We start from the raw sequence: 25180 nt of genomic DNA, 5'->3' as shown, positions 1-25180 counted from the left end.
CCATTGGAATATATTGCAGGAGATGAGACAGCAATCAGAGATGGGAAGTTGTACCATTAGAATATATTGCAGTGTAATAAAATAAATTGATCATTTTTCAGTCTGAAACCACATTAGAATGGGAATTTTGAGCACTTCACCTACACATGGTTGTCAGTGAAATTTTGAAAAACTCCAAACCTCTTCAGTTTTTCTTGCCAAAAGTATTAATACTGAGAACATTATTATTGAGGGAAAAAATACAATGAAGGGGGATCCACAGGATATACATGATTTGTTGAGGAAGATATCAATGATATCTGAGGCAGTGATCAGTGTTACATGTGAGGGTTGCTGTTTGTTCCCCCCAGGATGCGCAAGGAGGCACATTGAGGCCATGGGAGTGCATTGCAGTCACAGGCGTAGCTGTGATTGCAATGAAAAATATAAGTGAGTGTTAGTCTTGGACAAGCTATTTGTCCAGGGCAGATTTGAGAAAACCTGCTGAGCTTTTCTTTTGAAACTGACTACAGGATGGCAGTCTGTTTATTTCCTGGCCTGGTTTTCTATGTGGCCGAAGGCTACACGTTCTTTGGTTAAAAGCCCTGCAGTAAAGAGTTTGGGTGTGTCAGGGTCAGAGTTGTTGTCAGTCTGGTGTTTGCTTGAGTGCAGAGCAGTCGGCTCTGCAGAGCTCCACCTGTGTGAGGCAACACAGGCAAGCAGAGCCAAACAGCCAGGGAAGCTGAGATGCCTGGCACCCACAGCATACATAGCTTGGCAGTCGCCCACGGTTGGAGTTGGACTGGCATGTTTATTGGTTGCAAACTGGAGGATATGGTTCCAGGCTGGGATCCGGAGGATATCGTGTACTGTGTAATGCTGTGAGTTGGACATTAATGCTGTCAAGTGAACACATTAAAGAGACTTTTGTTTTGAACTTTACTGGGTCACTGCCTCATCACTGCATAGCGTGGATACCGCTGCACTACAAATTGTAGGTAGTGCACAGTGTTGTAAATTTTAACTGACTACAGGACTGGTGTCCAACTAATGTGTTTGAAATCACTCATTTTTCCTTGGCACAGATGGGCTATAACATCAGATGAACAGTTCCTGTGCCACCATCTATCAGGTGTCATCATTAAGGCGGGAGGAGGTAGAGTAAAGCCCCCGTCACACTAAGCGAGGTCGCTAGCGAGATCGCTGCTGAGTCACAAGTTTGTGACGCAACAACGACCTCAGTAGTGATCTCGCTATGTTTGACACGTAGCAGCGACCAGGCCCCTGCTGTGAGATCGCTGGTCGTGTCGGAATGGCCTGGACCTTTTTTTGATCGTTGAGGTCCCGCTGGGTAGCACACATCGCTGCGTTTGACACCTTACCAACGACCTCGTTGACTACAACGTCACACAGGACGTCCCTCATCGAGGTCTGAATCGTCATAATAGCTGCCATGTGACAGGGTCACAACGACCAACGACATCGTTGTACAGGTCACTACAGGTCGCCGCATCGCTGCTGCGTCGTTGGGAAGATCTCACTGTTTGACATCTCACCAGCGACCACATAGCGACGCAGCAACGATCCCTGACAGGTCGTATCGTTGTCGGGATCGCTTTAGCATCGCTAAGTGTGACAGGGCCTTAAGGGCGGGGGATTTTTTCTTGGCTCATCCTGGGTCCTTTGTTATCTATGGATGGATGTTTGGACATTAGGGCTTACATAAGCATTTTGGCCAATCAAGTTCATCACTTTATGGCAGCTTTTTACCCTACCCTAGAAGAACCGTGTACCATGACACCATGGTCCACTAGTCATAGAGGCCCCTGATTATGTGACCCCCTGACTCTTCCCCTCCTGTGACCTCATCACAGGTCCTGTGCACACAGAACAGCCATACATGTGGTGTGCGGCTCTGCAGGTGGAGGTAGGTGCTGGAGATTCCCCATTACTGGGCACAGGGGACATTAACCCCCTCAGTGCTGAGCCTGTGATACATCTCTGTATGTGACTATAATGGGACTGTGTGTTATACTGGGTGCAGGACGGGGCCATGACTGGATGTAGTGATCATGTGACGCCGGTAACAGCTCCGGAGATTTCTTACATGGGATCTTTATGATGTTACATCGCCATCTTCTCCCCATTCAGGTCCCTACAATATCGGATCCTCTCAGTGGAGATCTTCTATATAAGAGAATTCTCCTGAGTGACCCTACAAGGATGGATAGGGACAGGGACAAGATGGCGGAGAGGATATTACACCTCACACTAGAGATCCTCTTCCGGCTTACTGGAGAGGTGAGAGATTCTGTTGACGTCACATTACATCATTCTTATCTATGGGAATAACAGATGTACAGAACTGGAGAGGTGAGGACTCTGGAAATGTCTGTAGTGAGATTTATTAATGTGTCTCTCCGTAACTAGGATTACACAGTAGTGAAAAAGAACTCTAATGAACACTGTCAGGCCCCTGTGTCTGAGGGATGGGGAAGACCCCTGAGCCCAATCACGGGGCCTTCACCTCACCCCCTGATACATGAGGACATCAATGACCAGAGGATTCTAGAACTCACCTACAAGATGATTGAGCTGCTGACTGGAGAGGTGACACTGCTGGGAATGCTGGGACATTATACAGTAACGCTATGGAGGGATCGGGGGATGACGGTATCATTGTATGTGTCAGGTTCCTATAAGGTGTCAGGATGTTACCGTCTATTTCTCCATGGAGGAGTGGGAGTATTTAGAAGGACACAAAGATCTGTACAAAGACGTCATGATGGAGGTTCCCCAGCCCCTCACATCACCAGGTAATAGGACTAAATACCAAGGCCTATAATTATCTGTATGTAAAGAATGAATTCAGTCCCTGTATGTGTTTCTTCCAGTTCTATCCAGTGAGAGGACAACACCAGAGAGATGTCCCCGTCCTCTTCTTCCACAGGACTGTAAACAAGAAGATCTCGATGTTCCTCAGGATCATCAGGTAGATGGAGAGAAGGTGTCATGATATCTTCCCTATGATGTGTAGAAGGTTGTGAAGGTCTTTTGATCAGACTTGTTTTATCCCCCAGTATTATACACTGAACTGCCAATTTATTAGAAACACTGACACTTTCTTTATCTAAACTTTCCTGTACAGAGAATACTAATAACTAGTGTAATATAAAATAAAGTGATCACTTTTCAGTCTGAAACCACATTAGAATGGGAATTTTGATCACTTCACCTAGGCATGATTGTAAGGGAAATTTTGAAAAATTCCTAACCTCTTCAGTTTTTCTTGGCAAAAGTATTAGTAGTGAGAATATCGTGATTGAGGGAAAAAATACAATGAAAGGGGATCCATAGGACATACGTGATTTGTTGAGGAAGATATTAATAATATGTGAGGCAGTGACTGGTGTTACATGTGAGGGTCACTGTATGTTCCCCCCCAGGATGCACATGGAGGTGTATTGAGGCCATGGGAGTTCATTGCAGTCACAGGCGTAGCTGTGATTGCAATGAAAACTAAAAGTGAGTGTTAGTCTTGGACAAGCTATTTGTCCAGGGCAGATTTGAGAAAACCTGCTGGACTTTTGTTTTGAAACGGACTACAGAATGGTAGTATGGCAGTCCGTTTCCTTCCTGACCTGGTTTTCCATGTGGCCGAAGGCTCCAGGTTCTTTGGTTAAAAGCCCTGCAGTAAAGGGTTTGGGTGTGTCAGGGTCAGAGTTAGGCCGGGGTCAGACATGCGTGAAACTCGCAGGAGTCTCTCATGTCAGTGCCCGGCACTGCTGCCAGCACTCAGGACCGGAGCGTGCGGCTGAATAGAAATACATGCAGCCGCACGCTCCTGTCCAAGTGCCGGCAACAGTTCCTGATACTGACATGCGAGACTCGTTCGTGTTTTTCGCATGTCTGACCCCGGCATTAGTGTCAGTCTGGTGTTTGCTAGATTGCAGTGCAGTCGGCGCTGCAGAGCTCCACCTGTGTGAGGCAACACAGGCAAGTGGAGCCAAACAGCCAGGGGAGCTGAGATGCCTGGCACCCGCAGCGTACATAGCGGTGCAGTCGCCCATGGCAATTGGTCTTGGAGCTGAACTGGCGTGTTTATTGGCTGCAAACTGGAGGATATGGTTCTCGGCTGCTATCCGGAGGATATCGTGTACTGTGTAATGCTGTGAGTTGGACATTAATTCTGTCAAGTAAACACATTAAAGAGACTTTTGTTTGGAACTTTGCTGTGTCACTGCCTCATCACTGCATAGCGTGGATACCGCTGCCCTACAAATTGTAGGTAGTGCACAGTGTTCTAAATTTTAACTGACTACAGGACTGGTGTCCAACTAATGTGTTTGAAATCACTCATTTTTCCTTGGCACAGATGGGCTATAACATCAGATGAACAGTTCCTGTGCCACCATCTATCAGGTGTCATCATTTCAGGCTGGTGGAGGTAGAGTAATGGCGGGGGATTTTTTCTTGGCTCATCCTGGATCCTTAGTTATCTGTGGATGGATGTTTGGACATTAGGGCTTACATAAGCATTTTGGCCAACCAAGTTCATCACTTCATGGCAGCTGTTTCCTTGCGGTAAAAGGACAATGTACCATGACACAATAATCCACTAGTTATGGATTGCTTCCAGGAATATTAGAGAGTTTTTGTTGCTTCCCCGGGATTCATAGTCCTCATGTTTTAATCCTATAGCGCATCTTCATGATGAGATGAAAGAGACTGTTCACAACATATCAGTATCTCCATATTATTTGCGGATGGGCCAATAATCCCACAGAATTACTTCTTCATCTAGTGGAATCTATTACAATCTGAATTGCTGAGGATCTGAATAGACAACGTGGGTGTCTCTAATAATGTGGCCATTCAGTGTGTGTTCTATACTTGGTGGAGATGACAGGGTAAATCTGATCATAGACATTAAATGTTGTCTGGATCTTCCCCCAGGTTTCTGGATATGATTTTTCCTCTTTCTCTGACTCTTAATTTTTTTGTTTCAGGGTAAATATCTGCCCCATATTAATACTACAGAGACATATATGAGAGGTGATGAGCGGTGTAAAGAGGAGATTCCCACAGATAACCGCACAGGTGAGTATAACCTAAAAAACAATCAGTGCCAGGAGCGCACATCGGGTTGGCTCCATCCCAGAGGGAGCACAAATCCATTATGGGTATTTATTTATGCGCCATGATTGTGCATATATTAATATATGATTATTTTGTGACATGTTCGGACATTTCATCTCTTGCACATATCTGGTCAGTTTACGTTATCTGTCTTGCAGCACATGATGATTATTATTATATTACATTATATGGTGATCTGCTGCAGATTTCTGCAATGTCCGGTATAACCCTGTTTTTTGTAAACCTACTACCATCCACTCTGATCATTACATAGTATATTTTTCCCCTAATTAAACACGTTGATTATGTGTCTGTATTCCTAAATCTTAAACAGATTTTGGTTCCTTTCCTCATTTTTGTACAATCATGTTCTCACATTCTTACATCTTCCCTCTTGTATCTAGTGATTTTTTTACATTACATTTGATCCATTTTGTTTACTTTATATTTTACATATGTGATAAAAGATATTGATGGTTTTTAATTCACTCTTTTACTTCTAGTAGTGATTTTTTGCAGTTATAGCTCTATAATCGTGGCCCTGTTTTGGAACCATTACATATCATGTACTTAACCTTTTTAGGTCCTTTTGTTTTTGCCACTTTTGAAGCAGAAGAGATACTTCTGTATTCACAGTCCTGTTTAACCCCATTCTGACATTAGACGTACTATCCCGTCGAGGTGTAACCCATATGACCACCGACGGGATAGTACGTCTAACTCGATCAACCGCGCTCACGGGGGGAGCGTGGACGATCGTGGCAGGGTGTCAGCTGACTATCGCAGCTGACATCCGGCACTATGTGCCAGGAACGGTCACGGACCACTCCTGGCACATTAACCCCCGTAACACTGCGATCAAACATGATCACAGCGTTCCGGCGGCATAGGGAAGTATCCCTAAGACCCTCGGAGCAAGCGATGAGATCGCGTTGCACCGAGCGTCTCCTCCCTGCAGGCCCTGGATCAAAAATTGCCACTGAGCTCCTTCCTGGTAATGCAGGGAGGTGGCTTGCAAGCGCCTGCTCAAAGCAGGTGCCGGGAAGCCTCCCTGCAGTGCCTGTCAGATCGCTGATCTGGCACAGTGCACTGCAAAGTGTCAGATCAGCGATCTGACACTATACTGTAATGTCCCCCCAGGGGCAATGTTATAAAGTAAAAATAAAAATATTTACATATGTAAAAAAAAAAGAAAATCCTAAATAAAGAAAAAAAAATATTGTTGCCATAAATAAATTTATTTATCTAAATAAAAAACAAACAAAAAAAGTACACACATTTAGTATCGGGGACCGCCCCACATGCGTGGCATAGAGCGACGCCACTCATTAACTTGTTCATTATAAAAGCCCCTCCACTTTTGGCAACCTCACACAAGCCTCCCGAGGAAGTTAATAAAAGCAAAACGTACGTTGGGGCTACGTACCTGGCAGGTACCTTTTCCATATGGGTAATCACCATAGATAGTATCGACCTTATGCACTTGGCACTTTATTGTGGGGCGGTAGCACATGGGTCTCTTGGCAACCAACTATACAATGTTTGTTTATCTGTGGTAATGCCGGTTTTCCTGTGCGCCGCTGTTTGGACACTTGTCTGCATGCTATATGTGTCAGGTCCCGTCCTTTGAAGTGAGGACTGACACTTCTTTGGTCCATACCTTCATTGGATTGCTTGGAATTTCTCTATGGTACCGTCATGGTTTCCTATTCTGTCATCACCAAGTTTCTATCATTCTACTGTGTTTTTATGATTTTTTGTATTCATTAATAAAACTATTTGTATTTTTCACTATATTATGTACAGTGTCGAATATTTCTTGGGGTGTTATACTCCGTTGGTCTTTATAGGTTCTATTGTTAATGGGAGTTGTCCTATGGTCCGGAAATTGTTTGGACATTTTTCCATTTTTGGATATTAATAGATGTCTATGATATGTCGGTTTTTGTTGAATTAAACATATTTAGTATCGCCACGTCCGTAACGACCCGACCTATAAAACTGTCTCACTAGTTAACCCCTTCAGTGAACTCCGTTTAAAAAAAACGAGGCAAAAAACAACGCTTTATTATCATATCGCCGAACAAAAAGTGGAATAACACATGGTCAAAAAGACGGATATAAATAATCATGGTACCGCTGAAAATGTCATCTTGTCCCGCAAAAAACGAGCTGCCATACAGCATCATCAGCGAAAAAGTAAAAAAGTTATAGTCCTCAGAATAAAGCGATGCAAAAATAATTATTTTTTTATATAAAATAGTTTTTATCGTATAAAAGCGCCAAAACAATGATATAAATGAGGTATCGCTGTAATCGTACTGACCCGAAGAATAAAACTGCTTTATCAATTTTACCAAACGTGGAACGGTATAAACGCCCCCTCCCCAAATAAATTCATGAATAGCTGGTTTTTGGTCATTCTGCCTCACAAAAATCGGAATAAAAAGCGATAAAAAAAGTCACATGCCCGAAAATGGTACCAATAAAAACGTCAACTTGTCCCGCAAAAAACAAGACCTCACATAACTCTGTGGACTAAAATTTGGAAAAATTATAGCTCTCAAATGGAATCTTTTTGAATTTTTCTCAAAATGTGGAGACGCAAAAACTATTTTTTTGCAATAAAAAGCATCTTTTAGTGTGTGACAGCTGCCAATCATAAAAATCAACTTAAAAATCCACTATAAAAGTAAATCAAACCCCCCTTCATCACCCCTTTAGCTAGGGAAAAATAATAAAATAAAAAAAAATGTATTTATTTCCATTTTCCCATTAGGGTTAGGGCTACAGTTAGGGTTGGGGCTAAAGTTAGGGTTGGGGTTAAAGTTAGGGTTAGGATTGGGGCTACAGTTAGGGTTGGGGCAACAGTTAGGGTTGGGGCTAGTTAGGGTTGGGGCTAAAGGTAGGGTTAGGGTTGGGGCTACAGTTAGGGTTGGGGCTACAGTTAGGGTTGGGGTTAAAGTTAGGGTTGGGGCTAAAGTTAGGGTTTGGATTACAATTACGGTTGGGATTAGGGTTAGGGGTGTGGTTATGGTTGAGATTAGGGTTAGGGGTGTGGTTAGGGGTGTGTTGGGGTTAGGGGTGTGTTGGGGTTAGGAATGTGGTTGGGATTAGGGGCATGTTCGGGTTAGGGGTTTGGTTAAGGTCATTTTTAGGGTTGGGATTAGGGTTAGGGGTGTGTTTGTGTTAGGGTTTCAGTTAAAATTGGGGGGTTTCAATGTTTAGGTACATCAGGGGTTTTCCACAACATGGCATCCGATCTCAATTCCAGCCAATTCTGAGTTGAAAAAGTTAAACAGCGCTCCTTCCCTTCTGAGCTCTCCCGTGCGCCCAAACACGGGTTTATTCCAATATGTGGAGTATGAGCGTACTCAGGACACATTGGACAACAACTTTTGGGGTCCAATTTCTCCTGTTACCCTTGGGATAATACAAAACCGGGGGCTAAAAAATAATTTTTGCAGAAAAAAAATGGATTTATTATTTTCACAGCTCTGCGTTATAAACTGTAGTGAAACTCTTAGGGGTTCAAAGTTCTCATAACACATCTAGATAAGTTCCTTGGGGTCTAGTTTCCAATTTGGGGTCACTTGTGGGGGGTTTCTACTGTTTAGGTACATCAGGGGCTCTGCAAATGCAATGTGACCCCTGCAGATCAATCCATCTAAGTCTGCATTCCAAACGGCGGTCCTTCCCTTCCGAGCTCTGCCATGCACCCAAACGGTGGTTCCCCCCCCGCATATGGGGTATCAGCGTACTCAGGACAAATTGGACAACAACTTTTGGAGTCAAATTTCTCCTGTTACCCTTGGGAACATACAAAACTGGGGGCTAAAAAATATTTTTTGTGGAAAAAAGAAGATTTTTTATTTTCACGGCTCTGCGTTATAAACTGTAGTGAAACACTTGGGGGGGGTCAAAGTGCTCACCACACTCTAGATAAGTTCCTTAGGGGGTCTACTTTCCAAAATGGTGTTACTTGTGGGGGTTTCAATGTTTAGGCACATCAGGGGCTCTCCAAACGCGACATGGCGTCCAATCTCAATTCCAGTCAATTTTGCATTGAAAAGTTAAATGGTGCTCCTTCCCTTCCGAGCTCTGCCATGCGCCCAAACAGTGGTTTACCCCATATATGGGTTATCAACGTAATCGGGACAAATTGCACAAAACCTTTTGGGGTCCAATTTCTTCTGCTACCCTTGGGAAAATAAAATATTGGGAGTGAAAAGATCATTTTTGTGAAAAAAAAATGATTTTTTATTTTTACGGCTCTACATTATAAACTTCTGTGAAGCACTTGGTATGTCAAAGTGCTCACCACGCATCTAAATAAGTTCCTTAGGGGGTCTACTTTCCAAAATGGTGTCACTTGTGGGGGTTTCAATGTTTAGACACATCAGGGGCTCTCCAAACGCAACATGGCGTCCCATCTCAATTCCAGTCAATTTTGCACTGAAAAGTCAAACGGCGCTCCTTCCCTTCCAAGCTCTGCCATGCGCCCAAACAGTGGTTTACCCCCACATATGGGGTATCAGCGTACTCAGGACAAATTACAACAACTGTTGGTGTCCAGTTTGTTTTGTTAACCTTGGTAAAATAAAACAAATTGGAGCTGAAGTAATTTTTTTGTGAAGAGAAGTTAAATGTTTATTTTTAACATTCCAAAAATTCCTGTGAAACACCTGAAGGGTTAATAAACTTCTTGAATGTGTTTTTGAGCACCTTGAGATGTGCCGTTTTTAGAATGGTGTCACACTTGGGTATTTTCTATCCTATAGACCCCTCAAAGGGACTTCAAATATGATGTGGTCCTAAAAAAAAATGGTGTTGTAAAAATGAGAAATTGCTGGTCAACTTTTAACCCTTATAACTCCCTGAAAACAAAAAAATTTTGGTTCCAAAATTGTGCTGATGTAAAGTAGACATGTGGGAAATGTTACTAATTAAGCATTTTGTGTGACATATCTCTGTGATTTAAGGGCATAAAAATTCAAAGTTGGAAAATTGCGACATTTTCAAAATTTCGCCAAATTTCAGTTTTTTTCTCAAATAAACTCAGGTTATCTCATAGAAATTTTACCACTATCATGAAGTACAATATGTCACGAGAAAAAAATTATCAGAATCATCAGGATCCATTGAAGCATTCCAGAGTTATAACCTCATAAAGAGACAGTGGTCAGAATTGTAAAAATTGGCCCAGTCATTAACGTGCAAACCACCCTTGGGGTAAAGGGGTTAATACAGGACACATAGTGAATGTCTCTTAATATACGTTTGAAGTTTGTCAGCACCGGGGATCTGAACTCAAGACCCCTGATATGGAAGGTAGAAACATTACTAGGGAGCCACAGGCTGTACTGTTATGGAGAATTTTCTCAGCCTAAAAACCTCAAAAGCATTCTTCTCTACATGCATAATATAAAGTTATATACAGATATCATGCCAGAGCATTATAAGTGCTGAAAAGTAATCACCAGAGATTTCTAACTATAGAATCATTTTCAAAAGTCATACAAAATCATCACAGTAAATATGGACATATTTTGTGTCCCTGTAATTGTAACAACATGTACAATATAGTGATTTATGGTGATCGGTAAATAGTGTAAATAAAAATGACATCTTTGTTTTCATTCACACACACACATAAATATATATTGTGGTGTGACTGGTGGTCGTGTGGTTAATGGGAGGTATGTGTCACAGGGATGGATGCTCCCTGCGATGCAACCCGGAGTATTTTGTCTTTAGTGCACGTGAGCACTAAAGATTAGGGTTGAGCGACTTTTATTTTTATAGGATCGGGTCGGGTTTCACGAAACCCGACTTTCTCAAAAGTCGGGTCGAGTGAAATCGGCCGATCCTATAAAAAAGTCGGGGTCGGCCGAAACACGAAACCCAATGCAGTGCAATGGGATACTATGGTTCCCAGGGTCTGAAGGAGAGGAAACTCTACTTCAGGCCCTGGGATCCATATTTAAGTGTAAAATAAAGAATTAAAATAAAAAATATTAATATACTCACCTCTCCGGAGGCCCCTGGACATCGCCGCTGGTAACTGGCAGCCTTCTTTGCTTAAAATGAGCGCGTTTAGTGCCTTCCATGACGTCACGGCTTGTGATTGGTCGCGGCCGCCCATGTGACCGCTCACGCGACCTATCACAAGCCGTGACGTAATTCTCAGGTCCTAAATTCCTAATTCTAGGAATTTAGGACCTGAGAATTACATCACGGCTTGTGATTGGTCGCGTGGCGGTCACATGAGCGGCCGTGACCAATCACAAGCCGTGACGTCATCTAAGGCCCTTCACGCGCTCATTCTTAGGAAGGAAGGCTGCCGGAAAGAAGCCGAGGGTGAGTATATTCCTATTAGGTATATACTCACCCTCGGACGCGCCCTGCTTCTTTCCGGCAGCCTTCCTTCTTAAGAATGAGCGCGTGAAGGGCCTTAGATGACGTCATGGCTTGTGATTGGTCGCGGTCGCTCATGTGACCGCCACGCGACCAATCACAAGCAGTGACGTAATTCTCAGGTCCTAAATTCCTAGAATTAGGAATTTAGGACCTGAGAATTACGTCACGGCTTGTGATTGGTCGCGTGAGCGGTCACATGGGCGGCCGCGACCAATCACAAGCCGTGACGTCATGGAAGGCGCTAAACGCGCTCATTTTAAGCAAAGAAGGCTGCTGGTTACCGGCGGCGATGTCCAGGGGCCTCCGGAGAGGTGAGTATATCAATATTTTTTATTTTAATTCTTTATTTTACACTTAAATGTGGATTCCGATACCGATTTCCGATATCGCAAACATATCGGAACTCGGTATCGGAATTCCGATACCAGATTCAGAAGATCGCCGACCTCATGGCCGACCCCACACAGGGGTCGGGTCGGGTTTCATGAAACCCGACTTTGCCAAAAGTCGGCGACTTCTGAAAATGGCCGACCCGTTTCGCTCAACCCTACTAAAGATATCATTTACTGCACCTGGGTCCGGGTTGCGGGTAGCTATGAGAGATGGGAGGGTCTGGCTACCCACATGCCTCATCTCTGGGTGAGGGTGCTTACTGTACCCCTTTTCCCTGCGGGAAGTGCTTGAGTTTGAGGACCTGCAGTGATGTCATGATCATGTGACCAGGGCATGTGATGTTACCTCACCTGTGGGTGTGGTTACATGCTACCTAAAGGAGGTGTGTTTAGCACATGGTAGTGAGTGTTTGGGAGTCTGCCAGTGTGGACAGACTCACATGTGTCCCGGCTGGACACTACAGAGAGACTGTGTTTAGGCTGTAGAGCCTGCGTGCTGGACTTAGCACAGCCTGAGCGCCCACAGACCTGAGAGAGCGGAGCTCTACTATGGACATTGAGGATTTATCTGTCTGATGTAAGACTGTTTACCGCTTGTTCTTGTTTCTATGGTTTATGGAGAGAATAAACCAAACAGACTGCTTTAAGTGGAAAAACCGTGCCAAAGTGCTTGATCCCGTGCCAAGCGAGTGTCCCCAAGACACGTAGTATGCAAAATGCTACAATATATATATATATATATATATATATATATATATATATATATATATATATATATATATATATATATATATATATACATACATACACTGCTCAAAAAAATAAAGGGAACACTAAAATCTCACATCCTAGATATCACTGAATGAAATATTCCAGTTGTAAATCTTTATTCATTACATAGTGGAATGTGTTGAGAATAATAAAACCTAAAAATGATCAATGTAAATCACAACTAATATCCCACGGAGGTCTGGAGTTGTAATGATACTCAAAATCAACATGGAAAATGAAGTTACAGGTTGATCCAACTTCAGTGCAAATGTCTCAAGGCAAGGAAATGATGCTCAGTAGTGTGTGGCCTCCACGTGCCTGTATGTTCTCCCTACAACACCTGGGCATGCTCCTGATGAGGCAGCGGATGGTGTCCTGAGGGATCTCCTCCCAGACCTGGACTAAAGCATCCTCCAACTCCTGGACTGTCTGTGGTGCAACGTGACATTGGTGGATGGTGCGAGACATAATGTCCCAGATGTGTTCAATCGGATTCAGGTCTGGGGAACAGGCGGGCCAGTCCATAGCTTCAATACCGTCATCTTGCAGGAACTACTGACACACTCCAGCCACATAAGGTCTAGAATTGTCCTGCATTAGGAGGAACCCAGGGCCAACCGCACCAGCATATGTGTAACGAATGGAAACGGGGGCACAGAAGGTGAAGTTCACATTCGTTTTTATAGAAGTTTAACGTGGAACCTCGGGACCACGGTCAGGGGGGCCCTTAAGGGGACGTGACACCAGTATATGTCCCCTCGAACAGTGTCAGAATGGAAAGCCTGGGGGACACGATTGCTACCTCCAGTTAGACCCCGGACTCATGGCAGCTGTCCCAGCGGAACAGGTGGACAAGCAGGGTTAGCAGAAGATGTGGAGCTAACCGGGTGTACGGATGAGAGCTGGTACCGGCGAGTCTGGCGTTGTCTGGAGAGGAGGATGGCTGACTAACGAGATGAGACGGGATTGTGTTTATAGAACAGATGTCATCCAGGATAGCCGGGTAGCAGGAAGCTGATGATCTGTGGAGACAGACAGTATAAGCGGAGTACTGGCATGGAACTTCAGAAACAGAAGCACGTGCTGACAAGAACCGGAAGTAAGCAACAGTGGATACTTGTTGCTCCGGTACCCTCCCTATGGTGGAGGGGCTAGAAATAGTGATCAATAACACGCCATTGGTCAGAAGTACTTTTTGGAAAATGTGCATTGTCTCTTTAACAGACCGGGAGCGCGCAAGACCTAAGCACTCTGCCTGGGAATCTGCTGGCTTAGTACCAGAAAGCAGATGAGGAAGGAGGAGCAGAGGCTGTATCCAGAGAGCATGGAGCCAGCACAGAGCGGGGACCCTGCGAAGGTACAGGGGTTGGACCGGGTGTAACAGTATCCCCCTCCTTACGCCCCCTCTTTTTCAAGCCTGCGTAAAATCTTTTCAGAAGGAGAGAAGTCCGAATATTCTCTTTAGGCTCCCATGACCTCTCCTCAGGTCCAAAGCCCCTCCAGTCCAACAAATATTAAATCTTACCCCTTACTCTTTTAGAGGCCAAGATATTGTCTACCTCAAAAACATCCTCCTCACTGACGGGATCAGGAGTGGAACCTGGATCTTTAAAGAAGGAGCTCAAAACTACTGGTTTGAGGAGGGAAACATGGAAAGAGTTAGGCACACGTAAAGAAGCAGGCAATTTCAATTTGTACGAGAAGATGAAGCTGGGGCCCAACTTGTATGAGGGCATCTTCAGATGGATATACCTGGAGGAGAGCTACATCTTATCTCCGGGCTGAAAGATAGGTGCATCCAGACGTCTTTTTTCCGCGTGCTTCAAACGATGTGAGGCTTTTTCCAAAGCGACCTTGGTGTCGCTCCATACTTCGAGAATTCCCCAATAAAGGTGTCAGCAGCAGGAATGCCCGAAGACCCAGTCATGGGAAGAGGAATCCCGGATTGGAGTCCAAACACTATCTGAAAAGGAGATTTTCCAGAGGATTCACTTACTTGATTATTGTACAAGAATTATGCCCAAGGCAGCAGATTGATCCAGTCATCATGATGTACATTGACAAAATGACTCAGGAATCCAGTCAGGATTTGATTGGTCCTCACTACTTGCCCGCTGGATTGAGGGTGGTATGCAGAAGAGAAGTCCAGTTCCACTTTCACCAATTTACAAACTGCTCTCCAGAACTTGGAGGTGAACTGGACACCCCTGTCGGACACAATGTGGAGAGGAAAACCATTAAGACAGAAAATGTGCTGTATGAAAAGGTCCGCGAGCTCAGAAGCAGATGGAAGACCGGGTAACGGAACGAAATAAGCCTTCTCCGAAAAACGATCCACCACTACCCAGATGACGGAACAGACAGGAAGATCAGTAATGAAGTCCATCGTGATGTGCTGCCAGGGAATTGAAGGAACAGAAAGAGGTAATAGCTGCCGGGAGGGCAGATGCTTAGCCATCTTGTTGCGGGTACACGAAGGACAGGCAGCAACATATTCCTGGACATGTTTGCCCATGATGGGCCACCAGTAATAACGGGAGATGAGTTGCAGAGTCTTTTTCTGGCCGGCATGGCTGGCCAACTGGGAAAAATGACCCCACCGGAGGCCACGGCTCCGATTTGAAGTAGATACTAGAGTCTTTCCCGGAGGAAGTCGAACAAGATTAACTGCGGCTACAGGCACAATCCTTGACAGTTCAATGATGTGTTGCAGTTCTTCCTCAATATCGGGAGGCAGGAATGCTCAACAGAGTGCATCGGCTTTAATGTTCCTATCAGTTGGACGGAAATGAAGAACAAAATTAAATCGGGCAAAAAACAAGGCCCAACGGGCTTGACAAGGATTCAGCCTTTGTGCAGATTGAAGAAAAGCGAGGTTCTTATGATCTGTAAGGATGACAACCTGATAGGCCTCTCCCTCAGAGATGTCGCCACTCTTGCAGGGCTAACTTGATAGCCAACAATTCTTTGAGAAGAAACCACAGGTGACCATCCGACCGGTGGACGACTTCTGGGTGAGTACTGCTCCAGCACCTATGGAAGAAGCATCTACCTCCAGCAAGAACTGTTTATCTGAATCAGGTCGATGAAGAACGGGTGTGGAGGAGAAGGCCTGTTTTAGAGAAAGAAAAGCCTCCTCTGCTTCGGGAGTCCAATCCTTGGCGTTTGCGCCTTTCCGGGTGAAGGCCGAGATGGGTGCCACTCGGGTGGAAAAATGAGGGATAAATAAACGGTATTAGTTGGCAAAGCCCAGGAACCGTTGTATGGCTTTCAGACCGGATGGGCGAGGCCACTTAAGGATGGCGGATACCTTCTCCGGATCCATCTTTACCCCCTGTGGACGAGACTATATTACCAAGGAAAGGCAGAGCAGATAGTTCAAAGAGGCACTTTTCAAATTTAGCATAAAGTCTGTTCTCCCTAAGTCTCTGTAAAACCAGATGTACTTGTCTCCGGTGGGAGGCTAAATCTTCAGAGAAAATCAAGATGTCGTCCAGGTAAACAACAACACACGAATAGAGCAGATCTCTGAAAATATCATTTACAAATTCTTGAAAAACTGCAGGTGCATTACTTAGGCCGAACGGCATTACCAGGTATTCGTACTGTCCGTCCCGGGTGTTAAAAGCGGTTTTCCACTCGTCTCCTTTATGAATACGTATCAAGTTGTAGGCCCCCCTGAGGTCCAGTTTGGTGAAAATTTTAGACCCCCTAAGGCGATCAAACAACTCAGAAATAAGAGGCAACGGATACCTGTTCTTTACCTTAATCAGGTTCAGCCCCCTGTAATTGATACAGGGCCGTAGAGATCCATCCTTTTTCTTCACGAAAAAGAATCCTGCTCCTGCTGGCGAGGATAACCTCCAGATAAATCCTCTGGCCAGGTTCTCCTGTATGTAATCAGACATGGACTGGGTCTCTGCTTGAGAAAGAGGATACATTTGCCATTTAGGAGATGTTCCGGGGAGCAGATCAATCGGGCAATCATACGACTTGTGCAGAGGTACTTTCTCAGCCTCCTTTTTCCCGAAGACATCAGCAAAGGGCCAATAAGAGGAGGGTAGACCCGGCAGGGCAGTGGGCTGGACTGGAGGAAGAACAGGTCGAACAGGGATGATACACCGATCCAAGCAGGAGTCTCCCCAATGCAGAATCTCACCCGTCTTCCAATTTAAGACAGGTTCCTGCATCCGGAGCCAGGGTGGACCTAAAAGCAATGGGTGAGACGAACATGGCAACACATAAAAGCGGATTCTTTCTGAATGAGCTAAACCTACCGGGAGTTCCATGGGCACAGTCTGGAACTGAATGGACTCGGACAGGGGTTTGCCATCTACAGATGTCACCTGCAATGGTTCTGGAAGGTGCTGGACTGGTATCTGATAAGGATCCACAAGCTCCTGCTGCATGAGGTTCCCAGCGGTTCCAGAGTCCAGGTAACAGTTCAGAAAATTTTACCTTGCCAAAGACCACGGAAACTGTTATTTGTAGTGGTGGAGAGAGATGATCCTTACCTAGGGCTGCCTCTCCTACCGACTCTAGGTACTGGAGTTTCTTGACTTCTTTGGACAGGTGTGGATGAAATGCTCGGAACTGCCACAGTAGAAACAGCTCCCCTCCTGGCGGTAGTTACCCAAGCTTACCCAATCTACTTCCATAGGCATAGGTGAAGGGAACGAAGTCGGGGAAGTCTCTGATTTTGAAGTACTAGCGGCCAGGTGGTAGGAACCTTTTTCACTTTTGGTCTCCTTGGATCATTCCTGAAACTGTAGGTCAGTCCGGACTGCCAGAGAAATCAGGTCATCCAGGCTTGTGGGCATGTCCTGTCACGCCAGCTCATCCTTTATTCTTCCTGAAAGACCCTCCAAGAATGTAGCCACCAAGGCTTCATTGTTCCAGGATAATTCAGACGAAAGGGTACAGAACCGCACCGCATACTGAACCACAGTAAGAGCCTCCTGGCGTAGTCGAAGAAGAGCCGAAGCTGTTGACGTAGCTCGACCAGGTTTGTCAAAGGTCCTGCGGAATGCCTCTAGCAATGACTGAAGATTAGGATCCAGTGGATCCATTCTCTCCCACAGAGGATCCATTCTCTCCCACAGAGGATTCAGCCAGGCGAGGGCCTCTCCGTCAAGATGAGACATGATGAAGCCCACCTTGACCCGATCAGAAGCAAACATATGCCCCAGGAGTTCAAAGTGCAGCGTGCACTGGTTAATAAACCTCCGGACATTGAACGGGGTTGCCACGGAAGCGGTTGGGAGCCACCAGGTGAGGACCTTTACTTGCTGTGCAGCTAGGTACCTGGATACCGGTGGCAGAGACGGGTGCAGGCGAGGAGACCAAAGTATCCATGCGAGTAGACAAGTTGTGCAGAAAAGTCATGATCTTGTCCTATTGACTCCTCAGACGGGTAACATCTTGATATAGCTCCACGGCCGGAGGTGTCTGGGATCCAGCGGGTTCCATGGCCGAAGCAATCTGTAACAAATGTAAACAGAGGCACAGAAGGTGAATTTCACATTAGTTTTTATTTTAAGTTTAACGTGGAACTTCGGGACCATGGTCAGGGGGCGCCAAAGGGGGCGTGACTACGTGAGCCCCAGACACCCGTAGTATGTCCCCTCAAACAGGGTCAGAATGGAATGCCTGGGGGACAAGGGTGCAACCTTCAGTTTGACCTTGGACTCGTGGCAACTGTCCCACCAGAACAGGCGGACAAGCAGGGTTAGCAGAAGACGTGGAGCTAACCAGGTGATACCGAGTGTACGGGTAAGAGCTGGTACCGGCGAGTCTGGCGTTGTACAGAGAGGAGGATGGCTGACTAAAGGGACAAAATGGGATTGCGTTGATAGAACAGACGTCGTCCAGGATATCTGGGTAGCAGGAAGCTGATGATCTGTGGAGACAGACAGTATAAGCGGAGTACTGGCAGAGAACTTCAGAAACAGGAGCACGTGCTAGCAGGAACCGGAAGTAAGCAACAGTGGATACTTGTTGCTCCGGCACCCTCCCTATGGTGGAGGGGCTAGAAATAGTGATCACTAACACGCCATTGGTCAGAAGTACTTTTTGGAAAATGCGCGCTGTCTCTTTAAGAGATCGGGAGTGAGCACATGCACAACCCAAGCACTCTGCCCGGAAACCTGCTGGCTGCGTGCCAGGAAGCAAATGAGGAAGGAGGAGCAGAGGCTGCATCCGGACAGCATGGAGCCGACACAGAGCGGGAGTCCCAACAGGTATCCCGCGAAGGTACAGGGGTTGGACCGGGTGTAACAATATGGTCTGAGGATCTCATCTCGGTACCTAATAGCAGTCAGGCTACCTCTGGCGAGCACATGGAGGGCTGTGCGGCCCTCCAAAGAAATGCCACCCCACACCATTACTGACCCACTGCCAAACCGATCATGCTGAAGGATGTTGCAGGCAGCAGATTGCTCTCCACGGCGTCTCCAGACTGTTATTTCTGTCACATGTGCTCAATGTGAACCTGCTTTCATCCGTGAAGAGCACAGGGCGCCAGTGGCGAATTTGCCAATCCTGGTGTTCTGTGGCAAATGCCAAGTGTCCTGCACGGTGTTGGCCAGTGAGCACAAGCCCCATTTGTGGACATCGGGCACTCAGACCATCCTCATGGAGTCGGTTTCTAACCATTTGTGCAGACACTTGCACATTTGTGGCCTGCTGGAGGTCATTTTGCAGGGCTCTATAGCAAATAGATAATGGCTGCACTCAAAATTTACAGTGCTAAAGCAAGGAAATGTGCGATACATGAAATGTGAATAGCATAATGGCTTGTGAAATTTATGAAAAAACACATGAGATTCTTAGCACAAGATTTGGCCAAAAGTTGTGAGCCCATCCACCAAACGTCAAGGTAATCTCAGAACGGATGGGTAACTAACCTGTCTGCCTAGTGTGAACACTTACCTATGGCTAATAACATGGTAAAGCCTGCATTTATAGGAAGGTTAGAACCAACTATGTTTGGATGTAATTAAAATCACAGCATGGTGAAGGGCGGGGCGTTCAAGTCAGAAAAAAACAGTACATAGTGAATATAGAAAAACTGACTGAACAGCCATCTAGTCTGAACTGGTGCATAACCAAAAAGTCTTACATAGCAAATAGATAATGGCTGCACTCAAAATTTACTGTGCTAAAGCAAGGAAATGTGCGATACATAAAATGTGAATAGCATAATGGCTTGTGAAATTTATGAAAAAACACATGAGATTCTTAGCACAAGATTTAGCCAAAAGTTGTGAGCCCATCCACCAAACGTCAAGGTAATCTCAGAACAGATGGGTAACTAACCTGTCTGCCTAGTGTGAACACATATCTATGGCTAATAACATGGTAAAGCCTGCATTTATAGGAAGGTTAGAACGCCCCGCCCTTCACCATGCTGTGATTTTAATTACATCCAAACATAGTTGGTTCTAACCTTCCTATAAATGCAGGCTTTACCATGTTATTAGCCATAGGTAAGTGTTCACACTAGGCAGACAGGTTAGTTACCCATCCGTTCTGAGATTACCTTGACGTTTGGTGGATGGGCTCACAACTTTTGGCCAAATCTTGTGCTAAGAATCTCATGTGTTTTTTCATAAATTTCACAAGCCATTATGCTATTCACATTTCATGTATCGCACATTTCCTTGCTTTAGCACAGTAAATTTTGAGTGCAGCCATTATCTATTTGCTATGTAAGACTTTTTGGTTATGCACCAGTTCAGACTAGATGGCTGTTCAGTCAGTTTTTCTATATTTATTTTGTAGGGCTCTGGCAGTGCTCCTCCTGTTCCTCCTTGCACAAAGGCTGATGTAGAGGTCCTGCTGCTGGGTTGTTGCCCTCTCCACATCCTCTGGTGTACTGGCCTGTCCCCTGGTAACGCCTCTAGCCTCTGGACACTACGCTGACAGACACAGCAAACCTTCTTGCCACAGCTCGCATTGATGTGCCATCCTGGATGAGCTGCACTACCTAAGCCACTTGTGTGGGTTGTAGAGTCCGTCTCATGCTACCACGAGTGTGAAAGCACAACATTCAAAAGTGACCAAGACATCAGCCAGAAAGCATTGGTACTGAGATGTGGTCTGTGGTCCCCACCTGCAGAAAAACTCCTTTATTAAGTGTGTCTTGATAATTGCCAATAATTTCCATCTGTTGTCTATTCCATTTGCACAGCAGCATGTGAAATTGATTGTCAAACAGTGCTGCTGCCTAAGTGGACTATTTGATTTCACAGAAGTGTGATTTACTTGAAGTTATATTTTGTGGTTTAAGTGTTCCCTTTATTTTTTTGAACAGTATATATATATATATATATATATATATATATATATATATATATATATAATATTTTATCGGCAAAGAAAGCTTATCATGCAGAACTTTGATTTCCATTCTAAAAAAGGACACAAATAATAATAATAATGGAATCTAGACGGGCAACAATTAACAGGCCCACTGTTTTGGACATAAATGCCATTTTCCTGAAGAGAACCCATGTCTGGGTTTGATCCCCTTGATTGAATTTGCCCATTCAAGGGAATGGGTTTGCATTTCCGGATAGCACTCACATGCCATCAAAAATATCCTGATTCATTAACTAAATCAGAATGGTGTATGTTGACATTTCTTTCCTTGTGCTGGAGAAACATCCCGAGAGAAAAAAGTTTGAATGTGGAAGAAGTGAAAAAACAGCTGTGAGGGTTTCTGATGAGCAGGATAGCTCCATGCAAAAAAAACCAGATATGTGGAGCTTTGTTACCACAGAAGTTTAGTCACCTATGTGGTTACCTATTTGTTGTGCACAAAGATTTCTGTAGCCTTTAAGCTAGGTGATCTTTGAAAGAACCAACAACTGCCATCCATGGATTACAGGGAATTCATTTTCAGATCCCCAGTGCTCCCATATTCATTATGGAATCCAATGCTTTCTGTTGACTTCCAATACATATAAAATAGTACTTAAAACTTCTTCTCCTATCTTGTATCTAACGCTTAGTTTCTTTTTATAAAAAAAATACAAAACCTACACTTGCATAAAAGCCGTGGCTTATTTTTACATGACCATACAGCCGTGCTCTGTGCTAGATGCATGTACAGTATATACCTGTCAGGGAGTGTATGAGAGATGAAAACTATCTAAGGCCACGTTCACACGTTCAGTATTTGGTCAGTATTTTATATCTGTATTTGTAAACCAAAACCAGCAGTGGGTGATAAATACAGAAGTGGTGACGTGTTTCTATTATACTTTTCCATTGATTGTTCCACTCTTAGTTTTGGATTACAAATACTGAGGTAAAATGCTGACCAAATACTGAACGTGTTAACGTGGCCTAATAGCACTGACTTGCAGTTAAATTTCTAAAGATCCACTGAACATGAAACTGCATATGATTGGTGACAGGTGAAGTGAAACCAGAACCTATAGAGAATGTGGCTTCAACAGAGAAGAGAAAATATTGAAAAAAGCACAATCTGGTGGCCTAACATTATAATCTACAAGTCCTTGGGTAGTAGTCTATTGTCTAAAAATGAATTGTATTACAGTTTGTATGGAAATTATATAGATAATATAAATATTAATATAATTTCAATGCAGTGTTATTGACAAATAATAATTTTATTTTTGGCAGATAACTATACCAGGAGCTCAGAGGGACATCTGATATTTTCAGATTTTGCAGCAGGGGATCAAGGTATCACATCAGATACATATAAAGAAGATATAATTATCACCGATATACCTCAAGACCCTCTAAGGAAAAATCTATTATCTGATCCTTTTAGACAGGTCTTTTCTTTGACTTCGTTAAAGGAAAATATGAAAAACAAAAACCACAACAGTTCTGATGAACATGAAGTAGCTCGCACTGGGGAGATGCCATTTTCATGCTCAGAATGTGAGAAATGTTTTAGTGAGAAAACAATTCTTGTTAAACACCAGAGAACTCACACAGGGCAAAAGCCATTTTCATGTTCAGAATGTGGGAAATGTTTTAGAGATAAATCACATCTTGTTACACATCAGAGAATTCACACAGGGCAAAAGCCATTTTCATGTTCAGAATGTGGGAAATGTTTTAGGCATAAAACACATCTTGTAATACATCAGAGAACTCACACAGGGGAGAAGCCATTTTCATGTTCGGAATGTGGGAAATGTTTTAGACATAAATACCATCTTGTTACACATCAGAGAAAACACACAGGGGAAAAGCCATTTTTATGTTCAGAATGTGGGAAATGTTTTAGAGATAAATCAAATCTTGTTACACATCAGAGAATTCACACAGGGCAAAAGCCATTTTCATGTTCAGAATGTGGGAAATGTTTTAGGCATAAAACACATCTTGTAATACATCAGAGATCTCACACAGGGGAGAAGCCATTTTCATGTTCAGAATGTGGGAAATGTTTTAGTGAGAAACAAATTCTTGTTAAACATCAAATAACTCACACAGGAGAGAAACCGTTTTTATGTTCCGAATGTAGGGGTTGTTTTAGTCGGAGATCAGATCTTATTAGACATCAGAGAATTCACACTGGTGTAAAGCCATTTTCATGTTCGGAATGTGGGAAATGTTTTAGAAATAAATTCTATCTTGTTACCCATCAGAGAAGTCACACAGGCGAAAAGCCATTTTCATGTACGGAATGTGGGAAATGTTTTATAGATAAATTCTATCTTGTTACCCATCAGAGAAGTCACACTGGTGAAAAGCCATTTTCATGTTCAGAATGTGGGAAATGTTTTTTAGAAAAATCAAATCTTGTTAGACATCAGAGAACTCACACTGGTGAAAAGCCATTTTCATGTTCAGAATGTGGGAAATGTTTTTTAAATAAATCAAATCTTGTTAGACATCAGAGAACTCGCGTGGGGGAAAAGCCATTTTCATGTTCAGAATGTGGGAAATGTTTTATATATAAATCACATCTTGTTACACATCAGAGAACTCACACAGGAGAAAAACCATTTTCATGTTCAGAATGTGGGAAATCTTTTAGTGTGAAACAAACTCTTGTTAAACATCAAATAACTCACACAGGGGAGAAACCGTTTTTATGTTCCGAATGTGGGGATTGTTTTCAACAGAAATCAGATCTTGTTAGACATCAGAGAAGTCACACTGGTGAAAAGCCATTTTCATGTTCGGAATGTGGGAAATGTTTTTTAGAAAAATCAAATCTTGTTAGACATCAGAGAACTCACACTGGTGAAAAGCCATTTTCATGTTCGGAATGTGGGAAATGTTTTTTAGAAAAATCAAATCTTGTTAGACATCAGAGAACTCACATGGGGGAAAAGCCATTTTCATGTTCAGAATGTGGGAAATGTTTTACCAAGAAATTCGATCTTGTTAAACATGAAATAATTCACACAGGAGAGAAGCCTCTTTTGTTTTAAATCATTACATTGTTATCATGTAACAGAAAAATTACAAGTTATAATCAAGTAAAGTCACTTTTCTACAAGAGAGAGGAAAATCAACTCGGATCACTAAATGAGTACCGTATATACTCGAGTATAAGCCGACCCGAGTATAAGCCGACCCCCCTAATTTTGCCACAAAAAACTGGGAAAACTTATTGACTCGAGTATAAGCCTAGGGGGGAAAATGCAGCAGCTACCGGTAAATGTCAAAAGTAATAATAGATACCAATAAAAGTAAAATTAATTGAGACATCAGTAGGTTAAGTGTCTTTGAATATCCATATTGAATCAGGAGCCCCATATAATGCTCCATACTGTTCATTATGGCCCCATAAGATGTTCCATATTAAAATATGCCCCATATAATCCTGCATAAAGGTTAATAAAGGCCCCATAAGATGCTCCATAGACACATTTGCCCAATATAATGCTGCACAAATGTTGATTATGGCCCCATAAGATGCTCCATAAAGATATTTGCCCCATGTAGTGCTGCACAAACGTTATGGCCCTATAAGATGCTCCATACAGACACTTGCCCCATATGCCGTAGTGCCCTACAAACGTTAATTATGGCCCCATACAGACACTTGCCCCATATAGTGCTGCACAAACATTATGCCCCTATATAGTGCTGCAGAAACGTTATGGCCCCATATAGTGCTGCAGGAATGTTATGGCCCCATATAGTGCTGCAGGAATGTTATGGCCCCATATAGTGCTGCAGGAACGTTATGGCCCCCATATAGTGCTGCAGGAACGTTATGGCCCCATATAGTGCTGCAGGAACGTTATGGCCCCATATAGTGCTGCAGGAACGTTATGGCCCCATATAGTGCTGCAGGAACGTTATGGCCCCATATAGTCCTGCAGGAACGTTATGGCCCCATATAGTGCTGCAGGAACGTTATGGCCCCATATAGTGCTGCAGGAATGTTATGGTCCCATATAGTGCTGCAGGAATGTTATGGCCCCATATAGTGCTGCAGGAATGTTATGGCCCCATATAGGTCTGCAGGAACGTTA

General features: G+C 43.9%; 1 protein-coding gene across 2 annotated transcripts in view; it reads left to right on the top strand.

Annotated features, from left to right (window-relative positions):
* The window catches only part of LOC143767214 (uncharacterized), a 29481-nt gene extending 4566 nt beyond the window's left edge, over window positions 1-24915 (top strand). For both annotated transcript variants that reach the window (XM_077255360.1, XM_077255361.1), the window contains 6 exons: window positions 2131-2280; window positions 2410-2589; window positions 2672-2795; window positions 2874-2971; window positions 4989-5079; window positions 22353-24915. In XM_077255360.1, the coding sequence (XP_077111475.1) occupies window positions 2131-2280; window positions 2410-2589; window positions 2672-2795; window positions 2874-2971; window positions 4989-5079; window positions 22353-24127 (2418 nt within the window). In that variant the 3' untranslated portion in view covers window positions 24128-24915. The remainder of the gene's footprint in view (window positions 1-2130; window positions 2281-2409; window positions 2590-2671; window positions 2796-2873; window positions 2972-4988; window positions 5080-22352) is intronic.
* The last annotated feature ends 265 nt before the right edge of the window (window positions 24916-25180 follow it).

This window comes from Ranitomeya variabilis, chromosome 4 (genome assembly GCF_051348905.1).
Source record: "Ranitomeya variabilis isolate aRanVar5 chromosome 4, aRanVar5.hap1, whole genome shotgun sequence".
NCBI classification, from domain to species: domain Eukaryota; kingdom Metazoa; phylum Chordata; class Amphibia; order Anura; family Dendrobatidae; genus Ranitomeya; species Ranitomeya variabilis.
This window is presented reverse-complemented; position numbering and strand designations above follow the sequence as displayed.